The sequence below is a fragment of the Aethina tumida genome, chromosome 1 (genome assembly GCF_024364675.1).
Source record: "Aethina tumida isolate Nest 87 chromosome 1, icAetTumi1.1, whole genome shotgun sequence".
In the NCBI taxonomy this organism is placed as follows: Eukaryota; Metazoa; Arthropoda; class Insecta; order Coleoptera; family Nitidulidae; genus Aethina; species Aethina tumida.
The window spans coordinates 63,324,551-63,347,538 of NC_065435.1; the positions used below are offsets into that span (position 1 = coordinate 63,324,551).

Sequence of the window (22,988 nt, forward strand, 5' to 3'; positions counted from 1 at the left end):
ACAGAAATTTGATAAAATATATTTGTTTTGTTGCCAAAATCTTTATTCAGGTAGAAATCATTTTCATAACAACTTATATAAATTTACTCTCACAAATTAAGGTATTTTTAAGAGGTTTTTCATTAAGTGAAACCGTCTGTAAAAATTACATTTTATTGGTACAGAAAAAATAAATTAAAAACAAGTTTTTATTTTACAATCAATCACTTATCTAAATCACCGTGGTATGACACAAATATCTGGTAACAATTATTTTACAGTCGTAATTTAAAATTTTCTCATAAAATATGAATATATCAAATAACAGAGAAGATGGATTATTTAAAAGTTACTCGTTAAAAGTGAAACCGAATATAAATAACAAAACAATAAAAACAAACTTAATCGGAATATAAATGCAAAGTGGTTAGCGTTTGACACAACTAACCAATCATATCGTTCACAATTTTCTCCATATCTTCATCTGGATCGTTGGATTTCTCGCTTATATCACTATCTACTTCGGTGGGAAGTCGTAATTTGTTCAACTCTTCCTTGAGCTGATTGAAGTTTGACTTAAAGTTCTCTAATGTGGCTGTAGGCGTTTTCTTTGTGGCTCTGGATGTGTTTTTCTTGTCTTTGTTGAAGTCTTCTTCCTCTAATTCTTTAACCCACTGTTCCACCTGTTTGATTATTTCGTCCTTCTTGAGGTAGAAATGTGTGTGTATAATCTCCTTGAAGCACGGACATGGATTTACAATTTGTTCTAGCATAGCCCACCTCACAGTAGCCTGACAAATATTTAAGTTATAGTCTTTAGAGCTCATTGTGCCAGCCGGCGTTCCTCGTGCCCTCTCGTATCCAGGTTCGTTAAAATAAGGTTCGGGTACCAAGATCAAACTTTGAATTGAAACTAATACTTGTAAGAAACTAGAAGTTTGTGGATTCCACTTTTCTTCGGGGCGACCGTGCCACGTGTTCAAAACCGACAAACACACTTTCCCGTCATTATACAAATTCGGATTAAACCTCACGGTATGATAACCTGTTGTCTCCAAATTGATCATCATTGGTGATGTGGGATATTCTGGTGGGAAAAAGACGTCCAACTCGAAACATCCATTAGCGTATGGAGTGTCTGACGGGCCAATAATTAGTACCTTCATCACGTCGAGCCGTGATGTGTCGTATCGTACGAACACCGAACTACTGTAACTTAGAGGCAGACTAGTTGACAGAGTGACAGCTTCTTGAGCAATGCGCTTCACTCTGGTCGGATGTGATTGCTCGCTGGTGCCACGTGCGTTACTTTCGAAGTGGTGAGATACGACGAATTTTGAACCACCGTCCGGGAGTTCACGAATCATTTCGTATGAACCTAAAATAAAAAAGTGACAAGTTCAGTTTCAGTTTAGGACAATTGCATTTACAAATTCAAATTACCGAATTGCAGATTTTTCATGACTTTAATGTAGCGCTCCTCTTGTGACACTATGATTTTCCGTTCAACTGAGTCCTCTCTATCACTCTCGTTATCTGAACTGGAATTTGTGAATTTCGCTACCAAAATGGATGTCTCCTGAATGTCAGGCATCAAGGTGGCTAATCCTTCTCCTTGTTCTAAGTCTTCCAATGTATCGCTACTTTTATTTTTTAATTTGGTGTTTGAGCTCACATTTAATCTTAAAAAGCAGTTTAGTTTATAATTTATCAACACTAATTTGAATTTACTCACCCTAATTTAGATGTATAAGTATCTACACAAGTTTTCATGTTCTTTAACAACACGCTTAAAGAAGGTTCTTCGGCTTTTCTAACAAGTATCAGATTTACCAATTGTGAACTGGAGGCGATTGCTCTCAGCAATTGCAAAACAGCTTTATACAAAGGAATGTGTCTTGCAATGTCGAAAACTGTAAAGAATAATGTTCAATCAAATGTTTATTACATTAATTAAGTCTAATTACCTGAATCGTTTTTAAGGTAGGAACTCAACACCGGTATGAGCTTGCTGTTGGCCAAGAGCTCAGTGAATGGTGGCGGTAGTAACTCTTTGGTTATGTCATTTGCTTTGTCACTAGGATTTATGTAGCTAGCTAGCACTTGAAGAAGCACTGTCACATGTTCTTCTTCACTGCGCTGTTTTAAGAGTGCCTGCTCTACATTCCAACTTTGTTGAGTAGATCCTGTGCCAAATCCAGTACCTAAAACACAATTTTTATGTAATACTGATCTATTTGATCAATTTTGCTTTATACCTTTGGCCCAGTACAATTGAGTTCTTTCTTCTTTGGTTGTTTTGTGGCCGTCTTTATCTGTAGTTTCTTGTGAGTGATGTGTAAAGATACTTATACAAGCTAATAGTAGATGCACAACCCCTGACTGAATGCTGATCCGTCTAAGTAAAAGGCCATCGTCGGTAGTTAAAGGTGTGGCATTGTAAAGCCTTTTCAAAATTTCAAAGGGTAATGTTGGTAGGGAGTCAGCTACAGAAGATTGGAATATATCACCCCCTGTAACACAATTATTGAATACAGAGAAGTAACAAAATATAGACCACCAAATACCTTCACCATCATCAGTTACACCTAGTACAAGCCTTAACAAACAAAGTGCTCTCTTCATATCTTTGAGCAATAACTCTGAGTATCCTGGTAATCTCAGGAATAGCCCAAAGGCTGTAAGAGAATGTGATGGTATGTGAGACACGATACTTGTACCTTTGGAGGGGGAATTGTTTCCCACAGTTTCTTCTATATCTTCATAAATGTCGTCACAATCTAAAAACAATAGGTATATATGGTAAAAATAGTTTATTTCAAAATCATTTTGATGTTTTACCTTCTACTTTAATCCAATCAGACTCGGATTGTTCCGCCGCCGTTTTTTCTGTCGGGAATCTCACCGCTTCTGGATAAACAGCTGGCAAGTGTTGTGCAAGGAGAGCTAATCCTCCCATTGCACTGAATACCTGTAAAGCGTTACCAAAGGGTTGTTGAGTTTTCGGCGAGATACCGGACGACGTGACTCCGCTTCCGGAAGATCCGTCACTGGTCTCCGAACAGGAGACGAACTCATCTACATTTTTACTCTGACACACACTCAAATATATGCAAGGCCATTCTGTCATGGTTCCTTGAGATTCAATCATTTTTAAAATCTGGCTGAGATTAAGAGTTAATGCGAGAGGCTGATCAGATAGAGCCTCGCATTTAATAAGTCGTCCACCGACACTTTCGGTTTCTTCCGAAGTGGATGTTTCAGCACTCGCATAACGCTTCTTTTTGGACAATGGTGTAGCCGTCATGAAATTTTTCACATCTTTGGCACGTTTATCTTTGGCTGTAACACCTGAAATAAGAAAATTATGTGTATTAATGTGAGAACGAAAAAAAGTACTTATTTCATTAAAAGCACGAATTTTACATCAACAATTACTAACCTGCGGCCATGCTGAGATCCGATTCATCAGTAAACCAAGTGGACATAGGTTCTCTTTTACCGTTACTTGTACGACTGAATTTCTTACTTAACGAATCTGCTTTGAGGGTTCTATTGAAATAAACATGCTGTTCCAAAATGTCAAAAACTGTGGTATTAGTGCTTAGATATAACATAACTTTATTGTGAGATTGTTTGATGCCAGGATGTGATGGCAACCATATTTGGTTTACCTTAATTGTCTTATACAGATTTTCATCTGCTGTTACACAAACCGGGATCTTTTCGTACTCCAATAATAATTGTAAAATAATTCTTCGTAAAAATCCCGACATTCCATTTTTCTGTAGCGATATAACCTGGCAAAGAACCTGTGCGAGTCTAGTTTGGTTCAATTGATGGCAGAGACAACACTTTGATAAAAATTTGACACAAATTTCTTCCAATTGTACCAACGACTCGGACGGTAGGGAAGACGTGTTGGTAGATGATTTCTTACACAGTTTCATTAATAAAGGCAACCAAAATGAAGATCCTTCCTCGGAACCCAACCAATCACGCATAACTTTCTCGTCGCACACTTCCGTAAAGAACTTCAGAACTCCGATAACTTTTTCTAAGCCTTTAGTATCATCTGTTTGTCTTAAACAAAATTCCATAATGACTTGATTTAATAATTTCGGAAAACCGGAGTCTAGAAGTTGGCGTATAGCTGTCGACGACCTACTGACTAAAGCAATTGTTTCCAATTCATCATACACAAACTTTGACAACTGTCCTAAGTGCAAGTGATTGTACCACTCGGAGCTCCCCTGATAGTCACATTTATAGTCGTCGGTCATGCTCTCGGGCTCTTTGCAGTCATCTGAAATTGACGCTGCATGATCTGTAGATAATTTTGGTATCAAAATACCCATCCTATATAGCAACAATGGATAAAACTCCGGACTTATGTAGCACATGGAACACAGCAGAGAATCCAGGGCGTATTTCAAATTGTTGTTATTCCTAGTTATAACTTTAAGACTGCAAATTGAGTTAAATAGTTCAGGTGTGATTATTTCTTTTATGTCGTAGTTCGCACAGTGGTTGGCAGACCAAAATATCGACGCTATGCAAAACAGATAAATCGCATTTAAGTTTTCTACGTTTTCTGATGCAATAGCTTCACAGGCTTTTAACTGAAGCCATTCCAGTACAACACATATGCGATAGTACGTGTTGGCGTCCTACAAATTAAATATTTAAATTTAATCAACTGCAAATGATGGAAATACGGATTTTGTACCTGATGTTCACAAATTTGATAGAGGAGTTCGCATGTGGAAAAATCGCTGCTAGAATTAACCAGGTGTCTATCTTGAGCTGTCTGCATTTGAAGTGGCTCAATGATGCCGGGTTTATTGTTCAGTAGCATTCGGATGGCAATAGTACCGTTTTCAGGACTGTACAGAGCCAATTCCCGTAAAATTTTCTCAAGGCATTGCATGTAAACGGGTAATATATGTGATGGGACTAGTAACAATCCACAACAAGTGCTCAGCAAATGTGGTACGTTGGAAGCACATCCAACCATCTAGGGAGGAAAATATTTTGTTTAAAATTACATATTAAAAAAAGAACTGAATATTTGTAGTATCATTAAGAAGCACACATTTAATTTTGACAATTCGACTGTTCAAGTAGCAATATTTTAACAAAAATGATACTTTTAGCTACCATTATAATATTGTCAAATACTTTTGACCTTTGATTCTATGATACATTACGTGAAATATAATTTTAAATAAACTCATTAATGTGCAACATTTTTTATAAAACTTGGTAAGAAGTATGTACCCCCATTTGAAAGATTCGAAATATTTTTTTCATAAAAATCATCCACAAGTTTACTAAACCTAAACCTTTCTATTTTTTTTTTCAATACATAATAAATAAATTAATACAGTCATATTTAAAATAAAAAACTACGTACTTGTTTTTGGAAAGCTCCATCAGTGGGCATAGCAAAGCAATGATGCAAAAGTCGAAGCCATCCCAGACTGTGGCGACAATGAGACTCATCGTCAGTGACATCGACGGAACTTTGGCCATACGCAGTCGTGCCCAGAAGTCTAATTTGCAATAATCCAATGCTGTTTGCATCACGCGGTTTATACAACCTGATGAGTACACAATTCACGACTTTCGGCGCAGGCAAATGCAACCTAATATACGTCATTCCGCTGGTGGGTATTGGAGCACATGCTGGCACCAACCTTGATGGTCCCACGGAAGAAATCTACTCGTAAAATGTAAACATAAGTATTGTATTAAAGATTTTATAATAATGTGAGCTTGCCTCTAGAGCTACCCCTGATGGGCAAGTAGCCAATCCTATGGTGTGAGGTTGGAGTTGTACCTCCCGCAGCAAAATAGCACTAGGCAACTGCAATATCAACTCGGTATGCGTCTCCTCGGGGTAAAAATGATATGACCACAAAGGTGTCCTTGCACGTCTGTGGGTTACACCACCCAAACCCTAAATATAAAATGTATAAGTAATTAAGACCCCACAAAAAATAGAAAAGCAGTTACCTGTATGAGGACGTCCGCGGGCTGAGCCGTGCTAGATGTGCTGCGAATAGTACACGTCGGTGCGAAATTGACGAGAGCCAATTTATTTTCCAAAGATGCTTGAATTATTTTCTTCGAAGCCGAAGCAGACGAAGAGATTGCACCAACCTCTATAGGATTGCTGTTACCACTGAAATGTTGCATTACCGTCGAAATCATGCCCATTTTCGCGATAGTACTTGGTGATAGGCTACTTTCAACTATACTTTTAGCTAATACAGTAATCCCTCCTACAGAATAACAGAATTTTAATAATGAAGTACAAAAAAAAAGTAAATCTCGTACCTAATTTGAAGAAACATTTTACCGCTTCTTCATTTTCTAATACTTGCAGAATGAACCACAGAAGTGGTTCACTTAAATTAGGTGTTTGTGACAAATACATTAGCAATGGTTCCATCAGCAACTCTCGATTAGAAGCGAGTTTTGCAAGTGAAGCCAAAACTTGAAACACAGCATCCCCAACTGTCGTCGGTTCGCCCAAATTTGTATACGTTACCTAAATATAAATAATATTAAGTCAACACAATCATAGTGGAATAATTCTCGATTTACCTTGTTGGCCACGTTGACTAGCATACAAAGTGATGAAGACTTACACGCTGCTAAAGCATGGCATAATCGAATTACACAGGGATGATGACGCAGTACTACATCTGCGAAACACGGTACGTTAGCTGTTTCACTAGAGCGACCACCATCTTGCTGGATTTGTTCCGCTTTGCTCTCGTCTGTTTGTGATGTAGTTGCGGAAGGACTTTCCATAAATTCCTAAAACAATAACGAAATTCTAGTGGAAGCTAAAAATGACGAAACAAGATTACCGTTTGACTGTTTGAACTGAGCAGTGGTGTTTCTATCAGTTTGCCTAATAATTTTAACAGCGAAATCAATAAGGTATCATAAGAAACCGCTCTATCATTTTTAGAATTTTCACAATTGCCTAACACACTCGCGAAAATTTCACTGAAATTGTTGTAGATTGTCGTGCTGCTTTGCTTTTCGCCGATATTTACGCATTTTATTTTTTCCACGTTTTCGACGTAGTTTTGTACGAAGACTCCTGAAAATTCAAAATGAAATACACTATATAAACTAATTTTGGTAAATTACCTGTGCTTTCAAAGATACTCATAGCAATGCTTAAATCGGTATAAGCAAAATTCATACGGAGCATATTATTAATTAACTTGCATTGCACGTCTAAAGGCCCTTGTCTAGCGGGTATCGAACCTGAAGGCTGAATAAGTTGATAAACAACTTTCAGAAGCAAGTTTTTAATCGAAATTCCCAAGGTACTTGTGGGAATTACTATGTCACATCGTACTTCCAGACGCACTAAAAAGTGGTTTAGTGCCTTACACAAGGTTGGTCCAGCCTAAAACAATATAAATCATAATTTTTGAAGATACAACGTAGAAAAGTTATGAGAATTTTGTTTTTATATACATCTATGTAGCAGGGGCGTTTAAAAGTTTAAAATGTCGTTTTCTTTATGAAAAGTAAGCAATTATTTAAGGACAATAGCAAAAGATTTTTCATTCAAACTTTCATATGTTCGCTTTTTACTTCATTCATCTTTCATTGAAATCCATTGATCGAGCCATTTTCGTATATCCTCCAAAGTTTTAAGGTATTGCTCAGTCAGTGTGTGTCCCATCAATGAAAAAAGGTGATAATCAAAAGGTCAGGCAAGGTCTGGTGAGTACAGAGGGTGGCCTAGAAGTTTCTAATCAAGCCAATAACTTTTTGCGTTTGAGATTTTCAAAACATATTCATTTCATTCCTTCAGTAGGTGTGGAATCTATTTTTTTAACCCTTTAAACCTTTCCTGTCTTTTAGGCGATTGGAAATGACTTTTCGAGTGAAAAAACTACTCTGCCATCATTTACTATACTTGTAATTTATCTTCTTCCAACATATTTGGTTGATTTTCACATTCTTTCTCAACAACACTGAAATCGCCACTTGATGGTCAAAGCAAGATTATTGTCTATACAAGAATTTGATGACTTTCCGATGCCTTTTTACTTTTGATTAAACACGAAAATTATCAAATGCCGCAAATACTGACATGTTTACCACATAAAAATATTACTAACTCATAAACAACTAAATGAATATGACGTTTTGTAGCGGGATGAATTGCCTACAAAACAGCACTTTGGGTTCTTCACATACTTCAATAGGTTTTATGTACTAGCTCTTGATAAAACAACATTTTAAACTTGTACTAAGTATAATTTAGATAAAAAACTTACCAATACTTTTCCAGTGAATATCAATCCAGTGCCGGATAAAAGTCTGAGCAAAAATTGCAAAAAGTCTGGATGATCGACGATATGGGCTGCCATACCAGGTACTTCAGGCCAGTGTGAGCTGGGATTTTCGAAATTTGTGTTACAAACGAGGCAGAGCGTCTGCAAGGCCATGCACCACGTTGTCAAAGACAAACCAGACGTCCAAGCCATAGCCGATATCAACGACTTTATTGATTCCAACTTTAAGATAATCTTGGGAGTTATGTTCGGTTCGTACTTATCCGCTCCCTCGACATTGTTCAACGTTAACCAAAAATTGATCACTTCTTCGATATGACCGGGCGACTGCAACTGTAGATTCTCGAAAAGGGATGCGAAGCAATTAGTTAGCATTCTTCGATTGGAGACGGGCGAATCGACGATAAGTGGCATGGATGTTGTTGACCACGGTTGCAAAGTAACCTCTCGATCGTCGACTGGAATGCTGGTAGCGGAAATATTATGAAATAATACTTCGGTATTTTTAATGAGCATCTTTTTTATATCAATCTCACAAGGCGACAATACTCCCATTTCCAATCGATAGTCGATTGCAGTCGAAACGTTTTGGTTCGTTCTGTATGTTGCCTTTGTTGGTTTCTTAACGAATCGCTTGTCATATTCCTCAAGGAGTTCCTCGAATTCGGAGTCGTCTGACTCAAACACCGAAGGAAGCGGTGGATAGTTGCTGTTGCTGGTGTTGTTACTATTGCTGCTTCCACTGCCATGGGCACCTTTCGCTTGTGAATCGAAAAGCTCTAACATTTCCGTGAATGTCTCCACTTCTAACAACACATCTAAAATAACTCAGTAAAAAGTTCTTCAATGCTGTTAAGTTACCTTACCTTCATTACTTTTGGTCTGGAACCATTCTTTAGAGGTAAAGGTCTCCATGTCAGCGTCTTCTAAAGGTGTGGGCGACGTTCCCATTGCATCTTCTAAGAAACAAGTCAAGGCTATAGTTGACCACGGCATTTTTGATGATATACATAAGTTTATGAGCTTAAGTAACTGGTCTCCATTAATTAGTTGCCCTATTTGGAGTTGGGCTATCACAACTAGCCTTGCCACAACCTGTAACGAAAAAAATTTGGGTTTGAAAGAGCCCACAAATTATATTTATAAATTTACCTTAAAAGATAATAGCATCATATCTGCGCTACTGGAATGATCCATGGAAAGTATGAACTGCAACAGCGACTTAGCCACAATTTGGCAGTGAACTTTGTCAATATTTTGCGGCATTTTTCTGATTTTCTCCGTTTGAATATCAACATTTTCTTTTGGTCTTAATAATTCGTAACTCTTCTTAGCCAGTCTTAATTTCATCATTTTCAATTCTTCATTTTTTAGTAATAAATCACTAGCTTTGGATAGACTAGCCAATTTTGTGTTGTACTGTTTAACAGCTTGGCAATGTGCTGATGTAGAATTCGGAACCTGTAATGTGAATGTGAAATCAATTTTTACACGTAAATTGCCTATAAATTTAAAAAAAAATCAATCAAAAACGATTCAATATTCTGCAATCTCGACAAGCACAGAGACCTCCTGTAAACTATGAAGTTGTTAGTTGTTAAAAGAAGCTTAACAAGATTGTTACATTCGCGCGTGTATTAGTACTATTACTTACAAAATAAGCTATTACCCCACTTGATGGTATAGTCCTGCGTGATTTGACCATTTTGCGACTGTTGCCTTTACTGTTATCGGAGCCAGATTTTTCCCCCAATTCGCCGAACACAAAACTCCAACGATTTGTCACATGAGCAGGTACTGCCAAATCCAACTGCAGTGCTAAGTACATCAGTAACCATGATAATAACGGTAGATCGATGGAAATGGCTAGTAATGTTTTTTCCGGTTCTAAAATTGGCTGTAACGTTTGGGAAACCACGCGCAGAGCCGAATCGATAACAGAACTAGAAATTAATAAATCCGTTTTAAAAATGTTAAATTAATTTATTTGATTTCTAACCTTCGTTCTGGTGTTCTTCTACTGAGGAAGTTTAGCAACACAAATAGGCGATCCTGCGGAAACTTTTCCGGGTAACTAGTCGCGAACATTGTGTAAATCGTATCTGCTAAGAAATTGCCCCAGAACGGATTTCGTCCGCAGGATTTGTCCAAGAATAGCGCCGTTAGCAATTGAAGCCTTGACGTTTGACTAACGCATAGACCGTTGAATAACTGCTGGCATCGATGTTGCGACAATGAAGGTACCACATCTACTGACAACAGCACTTCCACGATTCCTTCGGCTATTGAACGCAATTTATCCGTTGAACATCCAGCAACACCTGTAACAGTCTGATGCGTGTGCGGTACCCGATTTAGGCTGTCTTCTATGCGTAACATCACGTTCTTTACAGTGTTCAACTGTAATTGGAAGTTAATCGCATCCTGATATGAACTGAAGATCTTCCCGTGTTCCGTGGTGTTCATGCTCACGTGCACGTCTTTCATTACGTTGATATAAGTGAACAGGTTTTCCGCATTCTTCAAGTCGGAGACGATGTACGGTTGAAGTAGGTCCTTTAATTTGGAACAAGCTAGGCTATATCGACAATTAATGTCCTCCAAAAGATTCGAAAGCACCGCCAGCTGTTTCTCTAATTCTTTGGTCGTAACGTCCTTCATTTCGTGAGATAGATTGGGTGGTACTTGCTCCGGAAGTACGATAAAGTGACCGTAAAAGTAACCAGCGGGGATGCGACATCTTGTTGTCGACATACCATAGCGCCCAATTCCTGTGATCTGAAGAAAGAAAAAAATACGTTCGCAAACTAAATTGAAAAATTAATAAATAACAAAACTGACTCGCTTATTAACGCTAAATAAATATTTTATAAAACTAGAAAACTCAGATCATTAGTGAACACACACTCAACTAATCTTGTATTGTTACAACGGTACGGAGAATTAAACTGTTTGCGAAAACAAATTCGTTAGCCCACCATTTAGTATCTATCAACTACATTATACATATTACATTTTAATAATAAACATACTATTTCAAGTTCAAATGTGCCTTATTTAATTTTTGAATCTATAATCTAACCAACATCACGAGTCATAAATAGATACAGATAATGAAACATACCCTTATATATCGAACTAGAGGCGGCGGCTGTAGATCATTGAGCAACAGATGTCTGGTCCCGATGTCAGAAGCAGTGACAAGCAGAACCTCGTCGATCTCCTCGCTCAGCAGCCACCCTTCAACGCAGATCGAAACTAGATCGCCGCAGGCCGGAATCACAATATCAGTCAGCAGTACCGGTTGACCAAAGTCGAGGGTAACGTGACGCCTGGCTCCTGAGTGCATCCTATCGACGACGATAACTTGTTGAGGAGGTGCAACAAGTAACTGTTGCCACGGCATGGAGCTGGGTGATGTTGAATGAGAGGGCGGCATCACTGAGTGCAAATCTTCTTTCATGACGGCCGAAGTTATTGTATTCTTTATTGTCGTCTTCATGTTTTCAAGGATGGTCTCGGCGACGGTCGTTGATTCAACTATTACAAAACAAATTGTCATATTTACAAATATATAATAGTTAAGTAGAATATTAGATAAATGGGGAAGATGTTGAAAATAGATTATCATTATAAATGTTCGGAAAGTAGTCTTCAGAATTACTAAGTGAACATATATACATATTTTTTTTTTTTAAATTGTTAAGTTTAAGTTAAAGTAGATTAACCAAGAAAGTCAATAAATATTTAATTGAGGTCTTAAGTATACTAATTATATGACCACTTACTGAATGAGGCATCGTCAGTGTCTGTGGCCAACACTGGTACAGTGATCTTATTGCCGTCCCATAAGAACGACGAATGTCCTGATGAAATTGCATTCTGAAAGTCCTGAAACTCCTTGGCGGTGTTATGCGACAAATAATTCTGGATATCTTCCTTGCTGCTATTGCTTGACAGATGCACAATGGGATTGATAGCCGAGCCTGAACTCGATTCTGCCCTCTCCAACCGCGTTCCCTCACTGGCCGATAGGCATACAAAATGTAACGGCACTGTCTCGATCAGGCCTTTAATGATTTTCGGCGGCGCAAAATTCTTGCACTTGAGCTTCGTTTCAGCACTAAACAGTACGTCCTTTGCACTAATACTTTCCTTGTTAAATGAATAGTTCTCAAAGAAATACGTGCCGTTAGCATTGGACTCGCCTACACTTGACGAAACACTGTACGACTGAGGCGAACCGGCCTTAATCTGTGACGGTAGATCGACGTCAAACAGTTCTGGCTCCATGGGCGTACCATACAGTCCGTATCGACTGCGTAATAGGAGATGATAGGGATTTGAGCGTTTGTGCAATTCGTCGGTTATCTTCAGCAGCACTTCGACCAGTTTGTTGGATAGAGCGCGTTCCCTTTCACGTGTGACCACTTTCAATACAGTAGCGAAGATCCACTGCAGTCCGGCGGCCGATTTAACTTGCTCTATGGAGTCCAACACTTGGAGTATGGTGCTTAACAGGCAGTTGTTAAATGTGTCACCCATAGTTTCGTGAATGTTCAACGAACCACTATAAAAATAAACATTTCACTACAGAAATCAAAGTATACAAATTAATTTTTTCTCTTAGTTCAACTTGTTTTACAGACAAAAACATAATTAATAAATATAAAACATATCCTACTTATCCATATTAATGAAATATACAGAAATGTCGTAGGTCACCCTTTACTTTATTTTTACAGTATGATTTTCTATAATTTGGGCACCTTTGATTTAAATGTGGATCCATTTTGTTTTGAATCATTTTACTGTTATTGCATGAGTTGTTTACTTTGAGTCTTCTCGGAAACAATAACCCATGGGGTAATCAATGACACTTTAAATTTTTATATTACTCTTTAATTCTTATTAGTGGATTACTTTTCCCTGGTTAAATTAATAACGAAATCTTTTCCCAATCTAACTCTGAAAAAGAGATGGTCAAGAAGAACTAAGAGAATCACATATACAAATATATATATACAAGAATATCAGTTTTCTTTTGATAGGTTTTTTATTTTGAATTCTGAACCTTGCCCATATACTGTTAAATAAACATAACAACTGTACCAACTGAAAAAAATAATTAAACAAACTGACTTACCTGCAACAAATCATTAGTAACTTCATACACTTGTGCGCGATACTTCTGCCACCAAACAAGAAGCATTTATGGATTAATCCAGTGAGATTACTTTGTACCACACTAATAAAGTCCATCTGATGGTTGGGCGCGTCCCCATTGTTGCTTCTGTTACGCTGCAGTCTGATGGCGGCGATCCAATTAAGCAAATCCAAAACGTAACCAAGCTCTTCAGTTGTGCACTGATTGTTCGCAGTAAAAAACAGTGATTGTACAAAAACATTCGATTCCAACATCAAATTCCTTTGCACTCTGCCGTTCCATTGTTCAGTTGGTTTGGAGACATAGAAAACCAAACTGAGTTCATGGATCCAATCGCAACCACGAAAGATGTCGTTTCTGCTCTTGCCTTCTTGGCCTTCGGGCACTTTTTGTTTAGACTGTTTAGGTTCGTCCTTGTGGGCAACCGATTTGATGTGTAACAAAAGTGTCCTACACTTCGACCGAAACAATTTCGGGCTCGTTAAGGTTACAACTGCAGTCTGTTCGAGCAGATCAACGTGATCGTTAACGATGACCGGCCCAGCCAATATTTCGGCGTTGTGAGCACGCAGATATTCCTGAGATATGATTGGATTGTCCACCCACTGTAACATGTCGATTGTGATGGACTCGTCCACTCCGAACCGAACATCCCGTTTGTGACCAATCCCTGGAATAAACACTATTTTCAGGTTATTGACTAATCTAACAGATACACAGTTTCAGAAACGAGTAACTAGATATAAGTGTTAGGCATCCTGAATAAATTTATGCAGTAAACAAGGTATCCAAAATTATATCAATACATGTCTTTGGCATGAATTAACTATGACTGAGGCGACCCGCGACGTTCTATTTAGACAATATCTCGAAAACGCTTAACAGAAGACAAATGAAATTTAAAGGACTTATGTATATAAAAAGCCATTTTCAGATACTCAGTGTCATATAAATCATGTGATCTTTACTTAAAGCTGAAGATAGAAAAAAAATTAATTTAGAGGACTTATGTATATAAAAAGTCATTTTAAGATGTACTCAGGGACATATAGATCATGCTATCTCTACTTCAAGTTGAAGGTCCACCGAAGTCCATGGACGGAGAACTGAATGTCGTAGTGTGTTGCCTATGATATTCTCATGTGTGCAGTCGGTGATAAATTCGGAGATCTTGTTTTGGCTATGGTAACACCAAATACCTTCGTAATATGAGGTTGGGCATTATCCTACGGGAAAACTGGATTCCGAAAGGTCCTAGATAAAGCAGCAAATGGAACTACTGAATTACCGAAATGTGATGAAAAGTAAAGATTACTATAAGCAATCGTCAAATCATAACTCCAGTTCTTTCAAACATTTCAACAAACAACTTTAAAATATAACTTTTTTCCTCATAAGGACAAGTGTCCACCACATTTTGTTAAAATTGAACCACTGGATCTGTTTTAGTTTATATCATAATTCCATTTTCATTCTACTAACCGTTTTGGAAAAATTACCTAAATAGGAAAGGTAGTGAACCACTGTGTAATATGTACATTTTTATTCATAAACTGATCTTGAATAGTGAATCAAAAGACAGAGAAGAAATATATATAACAATTAAACACCGACTGTAAGAAACCTCGATTTTGATCTTTTATCCATTAAACATAATCAAAAACAAAAGTTTCACGCTGCATACCTTAAGAGGCAGTCAAGTTCACATGTTATAAAATGAATTTAACACCTACCTTTAGAGTTTTGACGAAGCAACGTGATCTCGACCTGCGGCGGCATTGGGGAGTTCTGAATTGTACAGTGCACATCCACGTGGCCCAGGCACATGCTCACTGGCAGGGTTATTTCGAGAATGTGCTCATCCCAAGTGGTCGCGTCCGTCTGCAAGCGCCACGTTTTCGTCAACTGATCATTTTCGCTTTTCATCTTGATGGGATGTTTCCTCTGTCTGAGCGCCTGTTGCACCTCCGTCCAGCATGGGGGCACTACAGCACAATACGGCGACTTCAGTTGTTCAAATTCGCAGAGCGAATAAAGCCGCTTGAGCTCGGACAAAGGCACAATGGATATTGGTTCGTTGAAACATCGTGTGTCGTTTGAGTCCGGTGTCTCCGTAGTGGACTGAGTCGCGCTGGCGGAAGAAGTCGACGTAGTTGCCGTCGCAGATGCGGAAGCACCGTCTGCCAGTCCTAATAACAAATCCTCTTCTTCCAAATCTTCCAGCGACTCGTTATCCGTCTCATTAAGCGCGTAAAAATGCATTGAACCTCCTTCTGTACTCACGCACAATCTTTCTAAACCTACAAAACATTGAATAAACATGAAATTCTTGCGTTTTTAAAATTAATTTCAGTAGATGATAGACTATCATTTGCCTAATTTAACAATTAAAAGTATATTATTAAATTATATAAAGTTTAAATTAAGTTCATTTGATAATGAATACTTACTATTGCAATATGTTGCAGATACAAATTTCTCGCTTTCAAGTTTCGCATAGCATGTAGTCTTTAGTGTTTTTAGATCAATTATTCTAACAGCTCCGTCACAACACACTGTCACAACGTGACCTTCAACTGAACTATCCGTACGATGATCTTCCACAGTGGATTTTCCAAGTCTTAACGAGCCCGGTACCATATTAATCTCTATCGGTTTTTCGCTGGCTGGTATCTCCCTGACCAACGTTGGGTCTTGTATTATCCGCACCATTTTCTTGCTGAAGTCCAATCCATAGATTATTAAGTAGCAACGACTCCAACTCGCTTGACCACTTAGAACAACTAAGACATGTCTGTTAGAACTAAGAGGTATGATGCGCGTGATTTCCAAGTCGGAACACTCTTTACATACTGCAGGCAGACTTATACACTGTACTGAATGTGAATAGTTCAATTTGTTCTGTGATTTACTACTTTTTAGGTCTTTGATGTGGTCAGAAATGCTTAAATCTGACGTTTCAACGACTTCAGTATCACTAATAAAATTCGGAACTGAAAATGAATTATTGCCATGTATAGAGTCAGTTTCGCATATAGACAACGACATAGGTACTGGCAAAATCCTCGGTCCCGAATGACCTTTATGTACATTAGGTGGAATGTGAATTTTGTTATTGTCTCCAGGTATCAGTGTCTTATATGAAAAGATATGCTTCATTAAATAATCTGGATCTATGCCATCTAGAACCTGATCTAAATTCATAATATTGGGCACGGGAAAACTGTTAATTTCCACATCAGTTTCCAACTGAGGACAGGTGGTTAAATTTGATTCATCAACCTGTTTATCTGTTTCCACATTATCCAGTTCCTTCTTATATGTAAAATCATAAACCACTAGATACAGATTCGATTTTGTCTCGCTAGTCATCGTCCAATCATCATCTCCATCAAAAGGTTTTTGTGCTATCGAACTTAAATTCTGTTCCGGTGAATAGTTAACGAAAAGGCCGCATATAATGGTAGGTCTAACGTTCAAATGAGGCTTTTCCACAGTAAAACATTCTGCTTTTTGAGGTCTCTGAGACTCACCAACTATCGAAAGGGCTGTAATTCTCCTTGATAATTGATATTTTTCTACAAAAACAAAAATTTTTAGTACCGCAGGGGAATTGTCAATTTTTGTGACTTACTATCCTTTCTCCACAATCCCGGTGTGCCAAAGTCTAATGTGACCTTATCTAATATGTGCGAATCATACTGCGTCACATAAAATGAATGTGTTCGTGTAAGTTTACCAGAAACATCAAATACAGACACCAAACTATCTGAATAAGCAACTGGCAGTAGCTCTGGTACACTGCTGTCACCTATCAAACTCATTTTTGAACCCCTGCAACAAACATATGTCGTAGATCAACTATTAATGTATCCATATTCGTTAAATTTTAATAATTTCTTTTAATTAGAGCAACTACATTTCTAACGACAATTTGTTACTACAAAAAATTATTTCGTATCACAATAATCTATTTTGAGTCATGTTGTTGATGTTTTTTATTTTATACAGAAGTTCCTATTACTAGTTTAAATAACAAATTTAAGAAAACAAAAATAAAATAAAGTAAAATAAATTAACATTAAAATAGGTTCAATCAGTATTCAGTCCATTTGATTGTAATTGTTGTACAGGGTATAATAAACACGTTCTCTTAATGCAAAAATTAATATCAATTGATCTCCCATTTCTACATTTTTTTTTTTTATAAAGAAAGTTAAATCTGATTAGTGATTAGTATTGAAATAGTGTGTCATTTTCTTTTAAATTTTATTTTCAGTAAATACCATTAATAAGTATATATTTAATACTCTTATGTATTGTATACTGTAATAACATATACAGTAAGGAAAGTGTTTGATCCGTCTGAATTTTGAGAGATATATCATGCACGACAGAGACAGTAAAGTCTTCAATTTGTTCAGTAGTGGACATTTTTGGATTCAGTTAAATTTAAACTTGACGACATTAATACCAACATTTATCTAATTTCCTTGTCTCATATTTATACTATTAAATAACTACGAAATTTTATAATTATATTGTTAATGGTTGGCAAGTAATTCTGATTTACTTTGCGTACCTATTACGTTTAATAATATATGGTAATATAATAAATGTATTCACCTGTATGTGGCGTCTAAAGCGGGGTTGGTGGCGTAGGTAACACTTAAGGGAACGTTTTGTGTATACTCGCCCATAACGAACGGGCAGTTCGGCGAATGTCGTTCATGTTCACTCCATGGTTCGTCCGAACGTTCCCAGCAGACCAGGCACACCGTACACGTGAAGCACATGGCACGATCGTCGCCACTGTCATTTGGTTGGTGATAAAAACCAGCCTGCGCCATTTGGTCCGGTAACGCCCACCTAAATATTCAACATAAAATTGCATAAAAATTGCATTAACTAAAAATTCATTTTTATTCAATAGAATTTTAATCATAATATATGTTATTTTCATTTTATTTGTTGCACGTCATTGAGTAAATATTTTATAATTGTAATTCATTAAATATTTTAATACTAAGGCTCCATATGTTATATGCACATAATGTATGATAACAGATATCAGCAAATAATTGATATAATCATGGAGTTTACAGGTAAATATTAATGAAACGATATATATATATATATATATATATATATATATATATATATATATATATATATATATATATACATCATCTAATTGATGAGTTATTAAGAAAAATAATTGAAATATTTATATTTCTTTGAAAATGAGGTATAATATTATCACATAATGTTAGAAATATTAAGATACAAAACTAGAAGATCATCCAATAAGATATTTTTGAAAACACAGAAATTAAGTTTTTCAATTAATAAAATATTGCATATTTAACAAATAAACAATTGTTGTGTAAAAAGGAAACATAATTAATTGAAATTTAAGTTGTTTAATCCCGTTTTGCCACCAATTTAACTTACTTATAGTCCATATGGGGCCATTGCGAGAAGGTTTCTCTTCTGCGCGCCTCGCTGGCCATCGACTTCTTGTCCGTGAGCTGCGCCATATCGCCAAGTAATTCCGATAATCTCTCGTGAACGGCCGAGGCCACGCCCAATTCGGGCGTATGCAGGTTTTTGGTGATGAGCTCGTTCACGGCACTCGACGTAGCGAACTGAAAGGCGTCTATCGGCAGTTGGATGCATACTGTGTTCCACTATAAACAAAAAATTTATCAAATATTCGTTTAACTCCTCAAGAACATAGAAACATACTTTTTGGGCTTTAATTGCTTTTTTACAGTGCTGTTGGGCTAAAGCTATTACATCTGTTAATTCATGTACTATATCCTCCACAGCTTCTCCGAGTCCTGATAAACTGTGTTTTAATATTATGGCCTGAAAACAAAAACATAAAATCTGAATGTTTCTAAATCATATCCTTACAATCTTCAAATATAAAATGTTATAATATAATTATTTATCCAATTAGTAATTATTAAATATCTATGATGTCATAATTGTCAATTACTGCTATATCTATGGTTATCATTATTAACTTATATTTTATATTTATGACGTTTTTTCAAAATAGGTTAATAAATTATGACAACCATTTTTTTATTTTATTTTACTCAAAACATTAAAGAACCTGAACCTGATATAATAATCTACTTAGAAATCTTAGAAAAACTAATTAGAAATATTATTTATATTTGTTATCATATCATAAATAATAAATGAATCATCAAACATATCCTTTAAATTTGCTAGAATAGTAAGAAAACTCCCAGTAAACATTTAAACTGCAGTCACAAGACTTTTAATTGGCTGTTATTTAGAAATAGTCTACCTAAATAAAAATATAGCCATACAATATTATAATTACAAGCATAAAGAAAATGTTAAAGACAAACTACTATTGCTTACCTCTGTCAACGGCAATTCCAACTTAATACTGTCTTTTGGGTGAGTCACAGTTTTTTGTAAGATACTATCAAGTAAGAGTACTCCATTATAGTCTGACCGAACACCTATTGTTTCTCCATCAGTGAAGAGTATTCTATCTTGTCCAGGTATATACCGACACTTAATGGCATCAACATTATTTGCTGCAAACACACATCACATATAATTCTATTCATGAACAGTATAAAATACAATGTTTACCTGCAAGACTGCTAGTTAACAAGATCACACCAGAGTTGACATCAAGCACATGAACTATCCCAGACACTGATGAAATTAATATTACATTCAGCGATGGATGATAAACGATTTCCTTTATGTTTGTGTTTATATTTAAATACCCGTCCTCATACAACAACCATGGTTCCACAGCCATTTCGCTAAATACATCTTGCGCCATTGAAAATCACCATTTGTCTGAAAATTTGACAGCTCGTATCACAACTGTATCACTGCAACTTCATTTTACAGATAATTTCATAATATGACGTAAACAATAACCCAACTTTTTCACTACTTTCTACGAATGTTACGGTTTTTATATATTATAATAAAATTAGTAAGATCAATTAGCACTTAAAATTTTCTTGTCTCGCCGAAATTTTCTTTTGACAGTCCAGGGCACTCTACATTTGGACAATGGGTATCAGTAATATGACACTGGTGAAAATTGCCGCTCTAGGTGGGATTGCGACGGTTACAATGGGACTTGGCCTGCGGTTCAAGATCAACAATAATATCAAGAATTCCGACTTTTGCAAGGATGCCTTGAAAACAGTGCGAAGTCACAAAGGTGCCATACATTTACTGGGAGAACCCATCAAAGACAGTCAGATAAATGTCAGTGATTCTTCTATAAACTATCTGAAAGAAAACTGTGGGAAATATGAAATTCCTCTGAGGGGCAGTAAACAAAGAGGTGTTTTACACATGTGGATTACTAGGACTGATGATAAAAGTGACTGGGTAGTTCAACGTCTGGAATTAGGTGTCAGTACAGAACCAAATAGACGATTAATAATAAAGTCTTAATATGTTTATTTTGTGACAATGTAATTGTTTGTTGAAAATATAAGTCTTGTTTGAAATTGTTACAGTACTTACTTTTTGGACAAAAAAAAAATGACCTCCAAATTAGATTAAAATAATGTCACATAAATGACATAATTCACTCTTTAAATAACAAAAGAAGGGATTTTTCTCATTTCCATTCTTTGTAGCAAGTGAATGGTTGTACCTAAGCAAGTGTCTTCTGTCACGATGCGTTGCCCCCTAGTGGCCGAAATTTCTAAAAATATTCTAAGTATGAACAACCATGTAAAAGATATACTATGTGACTCTTAAAATGATTGAATGTTTTTAGTAATGATGTGATCAAAGAGCAAGAATAAATTATTAAAAATATTCAGCAATTATAGGATGTTTCAAGGAAGACATGGTTACAGTTTTTAAAATATTATAAGCCAATTATTTTCTTTTCATGAAAATCTTAAAATAATATAGTTAATATAATAAAGAGTTAGTATTAATATTTGTTTTCCATTGTTGATATTCCCAAGGAATGAAATTACAATAATTTTATTTTGCTATAGATTTTTCTAATTTATTGAAGACTACCATTATATTTAATAAGAATATGTTTTTTGCATTCCTTATTATAAATAATTGAATAATATTACTAATATATTTCATAAGAATAAACTAATAAATTTTTGGATTATAATGTAGAAGACATAGTTAAGAAATAATTCAGAATTAGCAAAACTAGAAAGCATATAAGTTTGCATTATGACAATTATAGGAAACCGTTGTAGAGATTTTAGAGTAAGTAATTGAAGAAATATTTAAATCTAGATATAAATATATAATATTTAATATAATACAATTTATAGAAACATCTCCCTTAAATTACATTTTAGTTTTTTATTAAAATGCTGAAATTTTAAATGTTAATTGTGAAATTAATAATTCTATTTAAATGCAATCAAAAAATTTATATATTTCTTAAAATAATTAAACTATCTTCCTACAATTATTCAACATTACCTACTTAAATTATAACAAAATAACACATTTTTTTGTGTTTTAAGGCCATAAGTTTTCAATTGGATTTAGAACTGGACATTGTCCTGGTCAATTCAGAATTTTAATATGATTGTCTTTTAATTATTATATTAACAACTTATAACATATAATCCATGTAAGTTCCCATTGTCAAAATTCTGGAGGATAATTAATGTAACAGTGTACAAACTAATCTCGTTCGAATTTTCTTTTTTGATACCAACAGCTATTTTTTTAAAATATATCGTTGCAAATTTTGTTCATTCAGTCGACGTCTGATTATTCTACCAGACACACTAATAGTGAATAACACAATTCATGTTTTATTTGCCCAGAAAACAAGAAAGTATTTGTTTGTTTATAAAAGAAGTTTTTTTTGTATTTTCAAATGAGTGTGTTTCTTTTTTCATAGTTGTGAATAGCCTTGTAAATCATTTTTCGGAAGCATCTTAAATTTTTAGCAATGTAATATTTATACCTTGATTTTTCATGTTAATTACTATTTCACTTTTCTCTGGAATGCAATGGTTATTTCTTTGTACTGAATGTGATTTATTCAATAAAATAATATAATTCTTACTAAAAATAAATTATTATTAAGCGTATTATTAAATATTGCCACAAAACAATATTTGAATGTACTATTTCTTTGGACAACCAAATTATATTAATATGTGCGTTTAAAGTAACAGTAGTAATAGTAATAATTGGTTTTACAGTGAAAAATTTCGTATCAATAGTACATAATTTATTTAAATAATTTATACGTCACAAAGTAGTGAGTAATTTACGTCTGTACAATTGTAAAATTAATTTTATATTTAAATTTTAAAATAATTGTATTGTATATAAATCTTATAGATATATTCTATATTTGTAAAAGTAATATTTAATTAATTTCTCCTTAAGAATCTAAAAATAAATTAGCAAAATAATGAGATGACAAAGACTTTTTCTTACAGACTTCTAGCCCAAAAAAAGTTATACTTGAATGGTCGATA

The 22,988-nt window shown here is 35.5% G+C and overlaps 2 protein-coding genes across 6 annotated transcripts; one reads left to right on the plus strand and one right to left on the minus strand.

The window, feature by feature from the left end:
* Positions 1-137: 137 nt before the first annotated feature.
* Positions 138-21,377, minus strand: LOC109598969 (baculoviral IAP repeat-containing protein 6). 5 transcript variants are annotated; one of them, XM_049961931.1, is made up of 34 exons: positions 21,028-21,377; positions 20,125-20,340; positions 19,885-20,066; positions 19,231-19,353; positions 18,937-19,172; positions 18,109-18,351; positions 17,117-17,316; positions 15,933-17,060; positions 15,216-15,782; positions 13,462-14,164; positions 12,104-12,885; positions 11,440-11,855; positions 10,315-11,093; positions 9,970-10,258; positions 9,468-9,776; positions 9,182-9,410; positions 8,298-9,133; positions 7,150-7,414; positions 6,861-7,099; positions 6,592-6,807; positions 6,322-6,535; positions 5,998-6,266; positions 5,762-5,941; positions 5,396-5,701; positions 4,709-4,996; positions 4,334-4,649; positions 3,422-4,285; positions 2,821-3,330; positions 2,547-2,759; positions 2,238-2,492; positions 1,947-2,183; positions 1,715-1,892; positions 1,423-1,661; positions 138-1,357 (listed from the first exon to the last, which is right to left on the minus strand). In XM_049961931.1, the coding sequence occupies exons 2-34, from the start codon at positions 20,321-20,323 to the stop codon at positions 423-425; spliced, it is 12,945 nt and encodes a 4,314-aa protein (XP_049817888.1). In that variant the 5' UTR covers positions 20,324-20,340; positions 21,028-21,377; the 3' UTR covers positions 138-422. The 5 variants fall into 5 exon arrangements, with proteins under 5 accessions (XP_049817888.1, XP_019870436.2, XP_049817887.1 ...); XM_020014877.2 differs by having other exon boundaries at positions 3,422-4,649; positions 13,462-14,152; XM_049961930.1 differs by having other exon boundaries at positions 3,422-4,649; positions 9,985-10,258.
* Positions 20,382-21,011, plus strand: LOC109598971 (uncharacterized). The gene has a single exon (XM_020014878.2). The coding sequence runs from the start codon at positions 20,563-20,565 to the stop codon at positions 20,953-20,955; it is 393 nt and encodes a 130-aa protein (XP_019870437.1). The 5' UTR covers positions 20,382-20,562; the 3' UTR covers positions 20,956-21,011.
* Positions 21,378-22,988: the final 1,611 nt, after the last annotated feature.